Source organism: Poecilia reticulata, chromosome 3, assembly GCF_904066995.2.
Source record: "Poecilia reticulata chromosome 3, P_reticulata-male-v2, whole genome shotgun sequence".
In the NCBI taxonomy this organism is placed as follows: Eukaryota; Metazoa; Chordata; class Actinopteri; order Cyprinodontiformes; family Poeciliidae; genus Poecilia; species Poecilia reticulata.
This window is the reverse complement of record NC_088832.1, coordinates 32,603,840-32,620,079: the sequence shown is the minus strand read 5'-3', so window position 1 is coordinate 32,620,079 and position 16,240 is coordinate 32,603,840. Positions and strand designations below refer to the sequence as shown.

The following is a 16,240-nucleotide window of genomic DNA, read 5'->3' as shown; positions in this document are numbered from 1 at the left end:
ATACATTGAAACCAGTAACAAACATTACATTTTGTTAAGTACCATCATAAAATAATCTATACACATCAAATAAATTGATCAATGTCTCACCTACTACTAATCAAATTCAACTCTAACCAGATGGGATTTTAGTCTAGATTTAAAGGAACTCAGTGTTTCGGCTGTTTTGCAGTTTTCTGGAGGTTTGTCCCAGATTTGTGGTGCATAGAAGCTGAATGCTGCTTCTCCATGTTTGGTTCTGGTTCTGGGGATGCAGAGCAGAACCCAAACCAGAATACCTGAGAGGTCTGGAAGGTTGATACAACAACAGCAATCTTAATGGATTATGGTGCTAAGCCATTCAGTGATTTACAGTATAAACAAACATCAGTATTTTAAAGTATATTCTCTGAGCTATGGGAGCCAGTGTAGGGACTTTAGAACTGGGTGATGTGCTCTATCTTCCTGGTTTTAGTCAGAATGCCAGCAGCAGCGTTCTGGATCAGCTGCAGCTGGAGGATTGTTTTTTAGTTAGACCTGTGTAGATGATGTTACAGTAATCGATGCGACTAAAGATAATGGATGAGTTTCTCTAGATTCTGCTGAGACATTAGTCCTCTGATCCTGGAGATGTTCTCCAGGTGATAGAAGGCCGACTTTGTAACTGTCTTAATGTGGCTTTGAAGGTTCAGGTCAGAGTTCATCCTGATCTCTCGTCTCCAGCTGTAATAACTGAAGCTATGCGTTGACTCTAGATCTATAACTCTTTAGGTTCAAAGATACAGTGATTGGATGGGTTCTGAGCCACCTGGTGACATTGTAATGTAGAGCTGTGTATCATCTGCATAGTGACGGTAGCTAATCTTATTCCCACAGAGAGCAAGAAAACAGAATACCAGCTGTTTGCGCTGTTATTAAATGGTTTTTCTGTTATTTTCTCTTGTTTTGAGGCAGTGCACTAAATTAGTAATACTTGCAATTCCAGGTTTCATTTCATTTCATTTAAGTCGTTATTCCACCTTTATATCATCTGATGGTGCTAAACGCTTGGTTTTGTTAAGGACCATCATGTGCAGTGATGCTAACACTATTATTTTGTACAGATCGGGCTGGAGATCTGCAGCACATGCTACATGCTAATATCTCCCAATTGTCAGGTTGAATAAACGGAAACCACCTCCGAATCCAGACTTGGTGTCTTGTGGTTGATCTGATCATCACACAAAGTCTCACAACGCAGAAGTCCAGCGCTCACACCAATCTCCTGTCTGCCTAACAAAATATTGTTCTTATAGTCAGTTTACAAATCATCAATAAATATCAGGAGGAGGAGAGCCTCATGTTGGATGGAGGGAACAGATCCTTAGTGAAAATATAAAACCTTCACAAAATCATCCAAAACAGCAGAAGATTGAACATTTATGAACTTCAAATTAATATTTAGACTCATGAAATATGCAGACATGATGTTTAGTAATTACACCTCACATTTAATAGTGAGAATCTCTGTTTAAACACCAGATGTCAATAAACAATAAAGCAATAAAAGTTCTGGCTCATAAGATATTTAAAGGAACCACCAGTACATTATATTTAAATTAAAGCTTTATTATTCATGAAGAAGTGAAAACATGCAGTTGGTTAGTACAGGTTAATCTAAAACGGGTTCCCAACCATTTAGATCAAAATCAATCATTGATCAGGATACCAACTGAACGCCACCGGGAGGTTGAGACGAGCTCATCCAGGGGCGGGTTGGACCATTTTCCAGGAACTTGATCTTAAAGCTGAATTTAATCCACTTTAAATTCAGCTCTGACGACTGTTGCTCCTGTTGTCCCAATATTCATTAAGTATCTGATTTCCTTCAGATCAGAGGAAATCTGATCCCCTGAGGCCCTTTGAGAGAAATGTTTCTGCACTTTAGATGACAAAACTCACAATTTATTTTAATAATGAAGAGAGAATTTTCCACATTTCTCTGTAATCAAGTTGTTTTATTGAAGAAAACCAAAGAAACACAACAGCAGACATTTAGTTTTTTGATGTAAAACTAAAGACTTGAGAAGAAACAGCTTCAGTTCTAACTAGATTTTAGTTTCGGTTTCTTCTTTGAGTCAAAAAAAAAGAAAATAGAATCAAGTTCAATTCACTTCAATCTCAAAATGATTTAAATAACAACATTCAGTTCAATTCAATTCACTTATTAGGTCCCTGTAATTCATTTGCAACAAGTAGTGGTGACAGCCAACATATTCACACAAACATTTAACATTACAATTAATAAAACTAAGATGAGTCAATCCAACGCAGACAAATGTCCAAACATAAACTGAAATTAATAATATATAAAAAGATGAACTAAAAGAATAATTGGACTGCAGTAATTCAATAGCAACCTTAGGCCAGGGCTTTAAATATATAGTTTGTTTAAAAACAATGTTTCAAAACCATTTGTTCTACAGGACAGAGAAAGAGAAACCAGAACACTGCAAAAACTTAAAATCTTACCAAGTAAGTGGTTTCGTCCAGAGATGTCCAAACCTTTGGACCTGGTGGCCAAAACTGGCAAATTTAAACTACTGGCAGATAAAAATGTATACATTAGTTGATTGTGATTTATTATTATTTTTAGTTTTACCTGCTCACAAATTGCCCCTGGGCCACACTTTGGACACCCCTGCTCAATATAAATATCTAATACACTCAGAATAAGACTAAACTAACTTACAAGTAACTTTTCAGCAAGACATAGGAGCTTATTCTAAGTAAAAAAAAAATCCTTAACATTGATGAAAAAGTTCTAGTTCCTTTGGCAGATTATTTCACTTGTAAAGAGACATTTTCCCACAAGTATTTTTTGCAGTGATCATCCAAATACATCACAAATATTAAAGTAAAACTATTAAGCCCAAACTAGTTAAGATTTTCATGTGGAGAAATATTTCATATAATCTGAAGAAAGAAAACATCAGCAGCTATTTCATTTATGGTTCCTGAATCAAGAGATCTACATTTAAACCAGAAAAATAAAGAACAGAATAGCAGAGACATCAGAACAATGAACCCTGATCAACAATCAGAGAAAATCTATTTGGGATTCCAGAACTCTGCAGAGTCTCCAGGTGTATGACCAACCCAAACCCCAGCAAGTAGCGGTTCAGTGAATCTGGTCTGGACTCTGTGGAGGAGAGTCATGGTTTTAGAGACGCTGTAGAAGGACAGAATACCTGCTCTGTGGTCCAGGTACACTCCGACTCTGGAGGAAGCTGGAGCTGAGATGGGGGTCCAGATGTTGTTGTGACCAAAACTAAAACTGATTTTGGAGCACTGTAATGCCCAAGATTTGTCATTACATCCAAATCCACATTCATTCCCATTTCCTGCTCTGCTGATATTCTTGTATGTCACTGCTATCCGAACCATATACCAGCTCCACTCGACCTCCCAGTAACAACGTCCAGTCAGACTCTCTCTACTCAGAACCTGAAACCGTCCAGTGAATCTGTCTGGATGCTTAGAATAAGACTGACGTTGATCCATCAGTGTCACTTTCCTGTTTCCCTCTGATAGTACCATTTTTGTGTGTGCTGTGTTTGGATCCAAAGTGATTTCACATGAATGTTTTAAGAATTCAGCTCTGCTCTTTGGTTCTGGTCCTGGAAGAAGAACATCCACCTCAGTCACCATCAGAGATATATTTGTCCAAGAGTCTCTCAAGACATTGTGTAGTTTATCTCTGAGCTCTGACACAGCTGCTGTCACGTCTTCAAAATATCTCAGAGGACGGCCAATGATGCTGGATGAGTGTTTCGACTCACTGAGTGCTGGCGGTGAGGGGAAGTTGAGGAGAAACTGGGTGTGATCCTCTGTGTGTGAGAGCTGCTCCAGCTCAGCGTCTTTCCTCTTCAGCTCACTGATCTCCTGCTCCAGCTTCTCCTGAACATCTTTGACTCGACTCACTTCAGTTTCCTGCTGGGATCTGATCTGCTGCTTCACCTCAGAGCTTCTTTTCTGGAGGAGACGGATCAGCTGGGTGAAGATCTTCTCACTGTCCTCCACTGTTTTATCAGCAGATTGATTGATGGCCTTCACTTCCTGTTGAAGCAGCTTCACATCTTCCTCTCTGTCCTTGATTCGCTGCTGGATGTTTCCTCGTCTCTCCTCCAGCTCTCTCTGCCTCTCAGTCCTTTCTGTTGCAGCTGACACTGTGTCATGGCCTTTATGTTCCTCAATTAAACAGATGAGACAGACACACTTCTGATCAGTGCGGCAGAAGATCTCCAACAATTTATCATGCGTAGAGCAGATGTTCTCCTGGAAGTTCTTGGACGGCTCCACCAGTTTGTGTTTTTTTAATGTTGCTGAATCATAATGAGGCTGAAGGTGTTTCTCACAGTGAGAGGCCAGACAGACTAAACAGGACTTGATGGCTTTCAGTTTTCTGCCAGTGCAGAAATCACAGGCCACATCTTCATGTCCAGCATAGCAGTGGTCAGCAGGAGCAGCTTGGAGTCCAGTCTTCTTCAGCTGCTCCACTAAAGCTGCTAGCATGGTGTTCTTCTTTAGCACAGGCCTCGGTGTGAATGTCTCCCTGCACTGAGGGCAGCTGTGGATCCTCTTCCGATCCTCTCCATCCCAGTGGGTTTTAATACAGTTCATGCAGTAGCTGTGTCCACAGGAAGTAGTCACCGGATCCTTCAGTAGATCCAAACAGATCAAACAGGAGAAAGTTTCTCGGTCCAGCTGATTCTGCTCCATTTCTGTTCTCAGTCACAGTAACTATGTGAGATTCTGAAACTCTCACAACCTGTTTCTGAAAACAGAAACCGGTTTGAACTTTTACCTGTAGATCAGGTGTCAGTGCAGAGAGGCTGCAGCCAATCAGCTTTTACCTTCAGCAGATGTTGGATCAATACAGCTTCAAGGCGTGTATGAGTGCAGGAAGAACAGGAAAATCGTGGTTGGGGAAAACCTGAACAACTTACTGACTGAATGATGAAAGAAATGACTCTGGTTGACCTGTTTTAGTTAGTGAAATAACAACAGTATTAAATCATTCAAGTTTTTCAAGTTACATTTCAACAACAAGGCAGTTCAAAGTGCTTTACATCATAAAGCAAAAAAAGTTATAAGGACATCATACACTCGGCCAGGCATTCAAATCTCTTCAGGCCTGCACTTTTCAGCATAACAGCTGTTAATTGTCCAATATAAAAGGAAAGTTTAGTTTGGTACTCTGGCATTTTGCCTTAAGAACATAGTTTGACAGGTGCCTTACTAGCTTTTTTTCACTACAAAACCTGTTGCTAACTATTCAGTTTACGAACTGAATAGTTGAATAGAACTTTATAGAACTTTAGTTTGCAAACTAAATATTTAGCTTTCAAATAAAAAATTTTGTTTAGAAGCTTTTATTTTTGATATGTTCTAAATATGTTTTTTTTAAGTAAATAGTCTTTTTTTTAAGTTTGTATGCTCCAGTTAATGATTAATCAATTACTAAATGAGTTGATTATTAGAATATTTGATTAATCACAAATAATCGTTTCAACAGTGTTCCATTTAATTTCCTTTCAGTCGAAAGATATGGTATGCTTCTGCATTTAAATGATAGTTGAGATTAAACATCTGAGTAATTTGTACTCATGTACCATTGAAATTGGCCCCCATATATTTTATTTTATGGTAAAAATGAGCAGTACCACTTGAACTAAAGCAGAGAGAGGAGTATCTGCTTCAGAAAACAAAGTCACCATTCACATCAGTGATCAGTGTGTAATTGGGTGAATCCTTGTGGAAACCCCCCTTCAGACCGCTGACCTCAGACGACTAATTAACTGTTAAACCTCACAAAGGTCAACCGTGTCCCGACCAAGGATGAAGAGAGTAGCCACCATATGGCTAAAGATGCTAGTAGTGTGTCTTCACTGCTCTTTTAATCTTTTGAGCTAATTGTACCCCCCCTTCTACTCCTGGTGATGGTGGCCGAGGCCCCCGGCAGACAAAATGTGGTCAAACTCTAATCTACTTAACTGCTTTCCGCTTTGTTTTTCCAATTATGGTGAGGATCTGTTTGTTGAGGGTCTGAAACACGCTGACATCAACATTAATTATGCTCCACAAGCACAAAGAGGTCTGTTTTGATTTAAATGAGCATGAAACGGATGACAATGACAGATGTGTAAATCTGTGATGAATTAGATAGATGTTGAATAATTTATATTAACTATGTAATAAAAATATCAGGGCTGAAATGATTAATCAAATTAATCGTGATTAATCAATTATTGAAATACTGGTCAACTAATTTAGTCAGTTATTAATCGTTCACTGGAATATGCGGACGGGCTGCACAGTGGCGCAGTTGGTAGAGCTGTTGCCTTGCAGCAAGAAGGTTCTGGGTTCGATTCCCGGCCCCGGTCTTTCTGCATGGAGTCTCCATGTTCTCCCTGTGCATGGTGGGTTTTCTCCAGGTACTCCGGTTTCCTCCCACAGTCCAAAAACATGACTGTCAGGTTAATTGGTCTGTTTAAATTATCCCTAGATGTGAGTGTGTGTGTGCCTGGTTGTGTGTCCTGTGTGTCTCTGTGTTGGCGACCTGTCCAGGTGACCCCACCTCTCACCCGGAACGTTAGCTGGAGAGGCACCAGCACCTCCTGACCCCACTAAGGGACAAGGGTGTAAAGAAAATGGATGGATGGATGGAATATGCAGACACTGAAAATGGCCGTTTACTGAAAAAAAACTACATAGTCAGAGCTGTAATTAACCCAAAACTTAACATTTATAGACAAAGGAGTTTTAAATGCAAAATATATAAATATTTGTTGTGCTATTTTGACTTAATTGAATTCCTTTCACCTGAAAGGGATGATTTGGTTCTGTTTGTAGATGCTGGCCTGGTGGTGAAACATTTGTGTAACTTGTACTGATGTACAGTTGATTATGTCAGCAATCAATTAATCATGATTAATCGTCTCAGCCCTGACCCTAACTGATGTCCTTTCAGCCGAAATGAAAGGAAAGTAATTTCCTTTCATTGGTTTGGCTTTTAGATGCTAGCATGACGATGAAGCATCTAAGTAAATTGTACTCATTTATATTTGATTATTTCAATAATTGATTAATCACAATTAATCATCTCAGGCCTGACCTTAACCAACTTCCTTTCAACTGAAAGGGATAATTTGGTTCTGCTTTTAGATGCTGGCATGGTGGTGAAATATCTGAATAACTTATATTCATTTATAGTTGATTATTTCAGTAATCTATTAATCACGGTTAATCAATTCAGCCTATATTATTCAACGTCATTTCAAATACCTATATACTGTATACTTTATTATGCTGGCTTGGTGTTGTTGGGGGCCCCCTGGTGGTGCCGGAGCTCTAAGCAGCTGGTGAACTTGCATGTTCCTTGGGCCGGCTCTGCCTCTTAATCAACTCCAAACTTCATTATTCCCTCTGTGACCAGGTCGGAGTGGACTAAGTGGAGGAAACGTGAGTTAATAGGCAGCTCCTCTGCAAACACTGGGGGTCTTCATGAATGGGAAGCAATCACACAGATCAAATATACAGCAGCTGGAATCTGGGACAAATTGAAGAGGCAGGTAAGTTTAATAATCTCCTGTGATCGTCCTGGTCGAATGCAGACAGAGGAGCGAAGTGTCGACTGATGAGGACACGAGGAGCGCTGGTCTAAAGTTACAAGTCCTGCAGCTTCAGGAATCCTCAGAAAGATCCGTGTCTGAGCGGCACCATCGTTCTGCCAATGTGACTGATTGATCCAGTAGATGAACAGTAAAGATTAAGAGGATGACAAATAGGCATGCTGCTTACACAGCGCTTGGGGCTTAATCCTCCACCCCTCGGGTCCCTTTTGAGGACCTGCTGCCGAGGCGGACACACAGACGGTGGCGGCGTTCCAAGCAGGGAGGACACACGGACCTGTTGATGCTCAACAAGGGGCCACTCTAGATCCTCTGACTCCACACTGCTTCAAACAAGGCCCAAGAATTTAGGAAGTCTGCATTTTTGTATCTTAAAGTAAAAAAAGAGAAAAACTTCTTTATTGGTGATTAATAATGGAGGATCACCTGACGAAGATCCCCATGATGCCTTCAGCTTCTCCAGCTGAATCTTCTGCCAGCGGCGGGACGGAGGACAGCAGAGGAGGTACGAAGGCCACAAGTCAGCGGCAAAAACTAAATATTACCAAGTATTTTTTATTTAGTTTGTACTGCAAATATCTTAGAACACTTGAAATAAGATAAACTAACTTATAACTAACTTTTCAGCAAGACGTAGGAACTTGTTTACGTCAATAATTCCTTAGTACTGTTAAAAAGATATAAGTTTCGCTTGCAGATTGTTTCATTTATAACATGGGGAAAATATCTTATAAGTGAAATAATGTGGTGGTGGAATTAGCACTTTTCTAAAAAGGTCTTGTAATAATTGTGATTTGACGCTGCAAAAATAATAAAAGGCATTTTTGGTTATTTTCTAGGGCAAATATTTTATTATAATCAAAATAAGACAAAACTAACTTTCAAGAAACTTTTCAGCAAGACATGGGAGCTTGCTTTAAGTGAATAATTCCTTAATATTGATGAAAAGGTTTTAGTTATAAGTGAAATATTCTGCATCGGAACAAAATATTTTTCCCATATTATAAATTATAATGTGGCATATTATTTCACTTATAAATAGCATATTTCATGTATAATAAGGAATTATTGACTTAAAATAAGATCATATTTTTTGAAGAAAATTTACTAGTAAGTTTTCTACACCCAGCATCATTTGTTTACCTTGGCCTTACAACTTGAATAAAATATTGAAACTTTAAATATTGAAAATAAACAATAGTTTGTTGTCATGTAAAAAAATGCACACCTAAAAAACTACATTAATCATTATCTTAAAGGTTTATCAATAATAATAATGCAAGTACTCAGAACAAACATGATACAATAAAGTGTTTAAGACAAACTTTTAAATAAATTCAGTTTTATTTGTATTAGCAGCTGTTGATCTGCCATGTCCTTTTTTATAAAAAATTAACTCTTTCATTTGCATCAAACATTAACTTATGAAAATTGTATATTTAAACAATTATTAAAGGAACAGAGAAGCATGGAGAAAGATTATTGCAAAAAAACAAAGAATTTTTCAATTTCCGATAGAAATTATGTGTGTTTAAGTCAACGATGACAGATGACACACAAACTTTTTATCTATCTGTTGGTGCAGATGGTAGGCTTGTGTGTGAAACAATACCCAGCCTGCGGATGAATGGCACCATAACGGACCGGCGGCTTTGTGTGTTTGTGTCTTTGACTTGCAGCCAAGAGTCCAGCTCCAGGAAAAGCTCTGAGTCCGGCGCTGGTGTGCAAAGTGTGCGGCGACACCAGCAGCGGGAAACATTATGGCATCTACGCCTGCAACGGCTGCAGCGGCTTCTTCAAGCGCAGCGTGAGGAGGAGGCTCATCTACAGGCAAGAACGGATCAGAAACGGTTTCTGTGAAATAGAGCTGGTGCATGCTGGGAAAACAAGGCGAATTATCCAACAAGTCGCATCAGGTTTACAATTTTACAGCGGAAAACTCATAAAGTCAAAGACGTTTGCACTAAACGTGTAACAGGTTAGAAAAAAATGTATAAAACTCAGAAAACTTTCAACGTGCTGTAAAAAGTCTAATTAGAAAAACCTGAAAGTTGCTTTAATCTAATTAAAGTCACACTTTGTGTATTTTTAGTAAATTTTAAAAATAAAAAACATTTAATTTTATTTCTGACACTTCAATTAGTACAACTCCAGTTGTTTTTATTTATTTTATTAAGTTGATTAAGAAAAAAATTCAAATTTTTAGCTACCTTTACAGAAAATATTGTGAAATGGTATAATTTTTATGTTAATTTATAAATTGTGGATTTATGATCTTCTTAAATATAAATTCTTTAGACTTTTCATTGAATCCCCAGTGGCACAGAAAGGGAGGGCAAGTGGGGGCTGTAGTATATTTTTTAAATTAACCTTTTAATGACTTAAAATATGAATATCTGTAAATAAGATACTGTCCTTTTATTTATATAGTTTATACATTTTTGTTTTGAATTTGGAGAAGTTTAAAGTCTTTAAGTAAAACATTGTTTAAGTAAAATCTAAAGTTTTTCTGGTCTTATTAATTTAAACTGATTAGAAATGTCTCTTTCTGCAGAAAAAGATTAGAGCCACTGAAAAAAAAAGACTTTAAACTCAGAATTCTGACTTTAGAATTTATAATTCTGTGGAATTTTAAAGTCAGAATTCTGAATTCTAAAGAATTCTAATGCCAGAATTCAGAGATTAAAGTCTGATTTTTATTTTTTTTCGGGTGGTCCTAATCTTTTCCCGCCCCTTTAAAGCTGTTTATTAATAAGTTATGAGGCTAGTGGGGGGATGAGAAACCATTGCCTCCCTTTTAAAAGCCTGACTGGGTCAACAGGTGCCAGGCCGGTACTGGGATGTGTCCCGTTGACAAAGCCCATCGGAACCAGTGCCAGGCGTGTCGGCTAAAGAAGTGTCTGCAGGCGGGCATGAATAAGGATGGTACGTTCCCAGAAGCTTTGATAAAGGTGGGAAAGCTGTAGTTTCTCCTAAAGTAACCGGATTCTGACCTGCAGCCGTGCAGAACGAGCGTCAGCCTCGCAGCACCGCTCAGGTCCGTCTGGACTCCATCGACGTCGACCCTGAGAAGGAGCACCTGGCCACCACACGGGAGCCCACCTCCTCCTCTTCCTCCTCCTCTTCCTCCTCCTCCTCGGCCTCCTCTGTCATCACGTGGCCCCACATCACCTCCTCCATGTCCATCAGCTCCTCCGTGGCGCCGCCGCGCTGCGTCAGCCCCCAGAACAACCACCGCTTCATGGCCAGCCTCATGACGGCCGAGACCTGCGCCAAGCTGGAGCCCGAGGACGGTGAGGAGGAAACTTCCCGGCAGAAACACTGACAAAGAGAAACACTTTACTGTAATATTACTGAAAAACTTCTCTATTTTAATACTCACTCAGTCTAATCTAAAGGTAAACAATGTTATCGATGGAAAAACGATTGACAATTTTCTTAAAAACCTGAGTTTTCTCTCGTCAAGAAGGCTGACTGTTTTTCTGTAACGTGAAAGTCTAAATTTTTCATACTTACCCTTTTTTTGTAAGCTGCATCAAATACCGACTGAATTAGATCTGAAACGATTAATCGTTATGAATCAATTACTCAAATCGTCAATCGTAAAATAGCAATCGAACATCCAGTTCAAACTCACTGAAGAATGAACCTTATTAGTTAATCATTTGAAACTAATTTTAATATAATAAACCATTAATGAAGATTTAATCGAAAGGCGATTAACTTATTTGGGTCTAAAGCTCCTCTTTCTGTTTTCAGTTGATGAAAACATTGACGTGACGAGCAACGAGCCGGAGAGGGCGTCCTCGGAGTACCACATGGCTCTGTACCCGTCCAGCTCCGAAAACGTCTACGAGACCTCGGCGAGGCTGCTCTTCATGTCGGTGAAATGGGCCAAGAACCTGCCGGTTTTCTCCAACCTGCCCTTCAGAGACCAGGTGAGATTCACACGGAAGGTTTCAAAAGCTTAATCAGAACGAGGTTACTGGACTTTACAGCATAAACTGTGAATAAATTGAGGTTTGAAATAGATGGAAGAAAATCTACTTGAAATATTCAATTTATTGCAATTTTTATAGGTCAAAACATCACACATATTTAATTTATATGAAAACATTTATTTTCCAACATATTTATATTGTAATATCTATTATGTATTAATATTTTATTTCCCATTTTGCAAATGGGAAATAAAATATTTTTAAAGAATAATTTAGGGCTGCAACTACTGAATACTTTATTAATCCATTAATCTATCAGTTTTTCTAACAATTAATCAATTAATTTGATATAAATTTAGCAAATTCTGCAGGTTTATCTTTTTACCACTTAAGCCTTTTTTAAAAAAAAAAAAAATATCATAAGTACAATAAAATATGAAAATAAACAAAAAATTTAATTTCTCTTTAAAATATTAAAATATATATTTTCTTGCCTAAAATTCAATGAAATGTATTTATTTTTGTATTGTTTTGACTGTGTTCTGTCAACAAAATTGCCTTTTTTCGTCTGTATTCTGCAGTAAACAATTATTCTATTACTGAATTAGTTACAATTATCTCATTAAACGATTAATCACGATTAACCCGATTAATCGTTTCAGCAAAATAATAATCTAGTTGTTTTTTTCTGTTTTTAATAAAAAATTTCTAACCTTTTAGAACTAATGAGTTTATTTTTATTCAATTAGAGCAACAATAGAAACTTGAGTTTTCAGACAATAATAACTAATAGGCTTAAAATAATCAATAAGCGATCATTTTAATGATTATCTTCCTGTTTTTATCGGTCAGGTGATCCTGCTGGAGGAGGCGTGGAGCGAGCTGTTCCTGCTCTGCGCCATCCAGTGGTCTCTCCCTCTGGAGAGCTGCCCGCTGCTCTCCCTGCCTGACCTTTGCCCCGGCATGCAGGGCAAAACCAGCTACACCACCCTGGACCTGCGCCTCCTGCAGGAGGCCTTCAGCCGCTTCAAGGCCCTCGCTGTCGACCCCACAGAGTTCGCCTGCCTCAAGGCCATCGTGCTCTTCAAGCCAGGTCAGCGTCAAACCAAAACAGCCTTTCAGACGAAGAGTTGGGTGAAGCTTTAATTCTTTAATAATGTGGTTTAACTTTGCAAACAGAGACTCGAGGTTTGAAGGATCCAGAACAGGTGGAGAACCTCCAGGATCAGTCCCAAGTCATGCTGGGACAACACATCCGCTCACACTACCCAACCCAACCTGCCAGGTAAAATCCTCTCTGTGCTGATTTATAGGGCTGCAGGGATTATTTTGGTCATCGATTAATCTACCATTCTAACAATTAATCGATTAATCGATAAAAAAAACCCAACAACAACAAAAAAACAGTCACATTCTGCAGATTTTCCATTTAACTACTTTTAGAAATAAATTCTAATAACACAAATAATAATTCAATTCCTTTTTAAAATAAGAAGATAAGCATTTTATTACCTAAAATTTTGTGCATTTTTGATCATTTGTAGCAAAGGAAGCACCTGCAGCTAAAAAAATACTTTTACATCAACATGAGAAAATATCAGTGCTTTCTGCTTGATTTAACATCAGTACAATGTGTATCGGTTTATTTAATTAATTGAATGCAAAAGGTGTTTTATAGGAGATTTTTAAGCTAAAACTGCCATTTGAAAAGTTCTGTGTAAAACATGTTTAGAGAACCTTTACATTTAAGAGTTTTTTTTAAATCTTATATGTGTGAAAGAAGTATATATTTTTGGTAGGTTTTGGTTAAATTGCTGCTCTTCATTTGCTGTTCTTGTAGCAAACTACCTAATTTTTTAAATCTGTGTTCTTCAGTTAACGATTAATCTATTACCAAACTAGTTAATGATTATTTATGTAATCGATTAATCATGATTAACTGTTTTGGCCCTGTATGTAGCTCTAAAATATATCACTTTTTAACAATAAAATGAAAAATATACACATACAAAACCACATTTTTTTAAAACAGAAAAGCCAAAAACCCAATATGTTTAGATATTTTCAACAAAATACAGTTTACACTAATTTAGGTTTTTACACGTTATGGCCACTAGATGGCGCCAAAACACAAAACAAGTCCGTTTTATATTTTACATTTTAATGTTCTGTAGCGTGAAATTTGGTCTTTATGTCAGACATTAGCCCAAATTTATGTATTTGGATACGTTTTTCTTTCTTTTACAGCTTTTCAAAAATACTAAATGGAGGTGGATGTTTGTTTTTAGTGTCCTTTAACAGCAAATCTATCCCAATCCAACAGCCAAAACATTTATTTAATACAAAACTAAAAATTGAAAAAATTAAAAAATTAAAGAAAAAAAAATTATAATTTTTTTTAACAATCACACAGTCTCAATAAAATAAAAACATTAAATAAATACAAATACAATTAATTTAAATAAAATAAATACATATAAATAAATAGTAAAAGTATGAATAATAAAAATTACATGAATAAAAGTGACTTAAGTATATAATTAACATGAAATAAAATAATTATTTTAGAGGTTTTGTGACCTTGTAGTTGGTATTTTATTATGATTTGGTTTGTGTTTACCTCTGATGCTGAATTTTTTATGATTTGTTGACTGTGTTCAGGTTCGGAAAGCTGCTTCTCCTCCTTCCCTCGCTGCGTTTCGTGAACTCGGAGCGGATAGAGCTGCTGTTTTTCCACAGAACCATCGGAAACACTCCCATGGAGAAACTCCTGTGCGACATGTTCAAAAACTAAACGATCTCATTCAGTCATCTAATTTCTCCCCTAATTGGACTCAATATTTGCTTTTTTTCTTCTGTATAAATATTTAATAATTATGCATGCTGTTATTTTTTTGTAAATGTCCTTTTATTGTTGGGTAATTGCTTCCATATTGGGTCGTTCTGGATGATAAAATTGCAGCTCATCCTCTGTCAGTTTGGATCATATTTAGAGGCTGATTTGTTTCTGAAAAAAAACTTGTTTTTCTGGAAATGTGACCCAGATCTTTTATCGTTTTTTCATAGATGAACTGTTTATATCTTTTGTCACTAATGGGAATCCCGTGTATATGTTTTTGTGTGTTGATAAAGTGAAAAGAACTCTTAATACGTTTGATCCTTTATTTCGTCACTCCACATTATGGCGAATTAAAAGCAAGTTATTCAAAGACGCTAAGAAACAGCGCCCTCTGCTGTCTGGATACAATGAACCCTCGAGAAGAAAAGGATAAATTACAGCAGTTTCCACCAACTCTAATTCAATACTTTTAAGAACATTGTGACTATAATTTAATACCTATATCGCCACAAAAATTTACAAACTTTGTCCCGCTAACTGGCGATAAATTTGCACTTACTAGTGACCAGGGGTGAAAGTAGTTTTACATTCTTGGGGGTATTATGACAAAAGTAAAACTGCTTCTTTGGGTGCTTTGGAGTTTCTGTGCTGATTCATTTTTTTGCAAAGCAATAAAAGCTGGTAGCTCTAGAACTGCTACAAAATAAAGCTGTATTTCCTTCAGCCCCACTGGCTGCAATGTTGACACCTTGAGATGCCATGAAACCTAAATTCTGAACATCATGGCATGGAGTGGATCCCAGTTTTCCATGTCTGGCATATAACCATTCATTTTAGCTTTTAAACTAACTATCCCTCTGTCTGTCCTGTGTCCAGACAGAGGGATAATCAGTAGCCCAGCATCATGACCTGTTTGTTCTGAAGATCCTGCAGCTTCCACTTCTCTTCCTAACATGGCGCCTCCTCACCCTGACTCTCAGACTGACAGGAGGAACCACAGAGCTCTGTTAGGTTAAAGCTCCTCTTCTGAAGTTGGGATATTTTTCCATCAACAGGCCAAGGACGTAAGAAAATGGATGGATGGATGGATGGATGGATGGATGGATGGATGGATTTAATTTCACTGTCATTTGTGAATGTTAACTTCTCATTTTCAACAGTGGAGCAATAAAGGTTGAAAAAGGTTATTATTTTGGAGAAAGTATCATCAACATCAATATTGCCACTAAATAAGAAGCAAAAAAAATTGATAGAGGAAAAACCTCTCAGAGTCTGAGCTCAAAGCAAGATCCCAGAGAGCAATAAAACTATTATTTTCTAATTAGACAATTTAATTTCACATAATTATCGTGGTAGAAGCCATTTGTTTGTTAAATACTTAAACATTTATCGTGTTTGATGTTTGTTGTGAATGACGTAAAGTCACAGATGAATGAGATAATTCGTCCAAGTTTGTCGTTAATTGAGCGTTCAGAAACTACAGCGGCTGTGATTCGCCACAGCAAAGGTAAAACAACCCGAACAGGTGATCAACTCAAAACCACTCGCACCTTTTTACTCTCTCTCTCTCTTTGTCGTTTAAGTATACCCGTTGCCGTGGCAACCGCTCGCTCCTCGAGCCGAGCACAGATTACGTTAAAAACATTTAGTCCGTTACAATATCAGGTTTTCAGGCTTCATATTTATTTTGCGATCATTAATAAGCCTCATCTGAACACAGCGGTGGTTCATTAGTTCATTTTAAACTCCTGCTCTGCTCGTTGTTTTGATAATGGAACCGAAACGCACAGAATTGCGCATCACCTTGT

At 37.6% G+C, this 16,240-nt stretch overlaps 2 protein-coding genes across 2 annotated transcripts; one reads left to right on the top strand and one right to left on the bottom strand.

The window, feature by feature from the left end:
• Nucleotides 1-1,979: 1,979 nt before the first annotated feature.
• LOC145551173 (tripartite motif-containing protein 16-like) lies at nt 1,980-4,751 on the bottom strand. The gene has a single exon (XM_081605483.1). The coding sequence runs from the start codon at nt 4,738-4,740 to the stop codon at nt 3,070-3,072; it is 1,671 nt and encodes a 556-aa protein (XP_081461609.1). The 5' UTR covers nt 4,741-4,751; the 3' UTR covers nt 1,980-3,069.
• Nucleotides 4,752-7,286: 2,535 nt separating this feature from the next.
• On the top strand, nt 7,287-14,741 carry LOC103463019 (photoreceptor-specific nuclear receptor-like). The gene is made up of 8 exons (XM_081605485.1): nt 7,287-8,157; nt 9,332-9,482; nt 10,474-10,577; nt 10,652-10,945; nt 11,412-11,590; nt 12,446-12,686; nt 12,773-12,878; nt 14,255-14,741. The coding sequence occupies exons 1-8, from the start codon at nt 8,067-8,069 to the stop codon at nt 14,385-14,387; spliced, it is 1,299 nt and encodes a 432-aa protein (XP_081461611.1). The 5' UTR covers nt 7,287-8,066; the 3' UTR covers nt 14,388-14,741.
• Nucleotides 14,742-16,240: the final 1,499 nt, after the last annotated feature.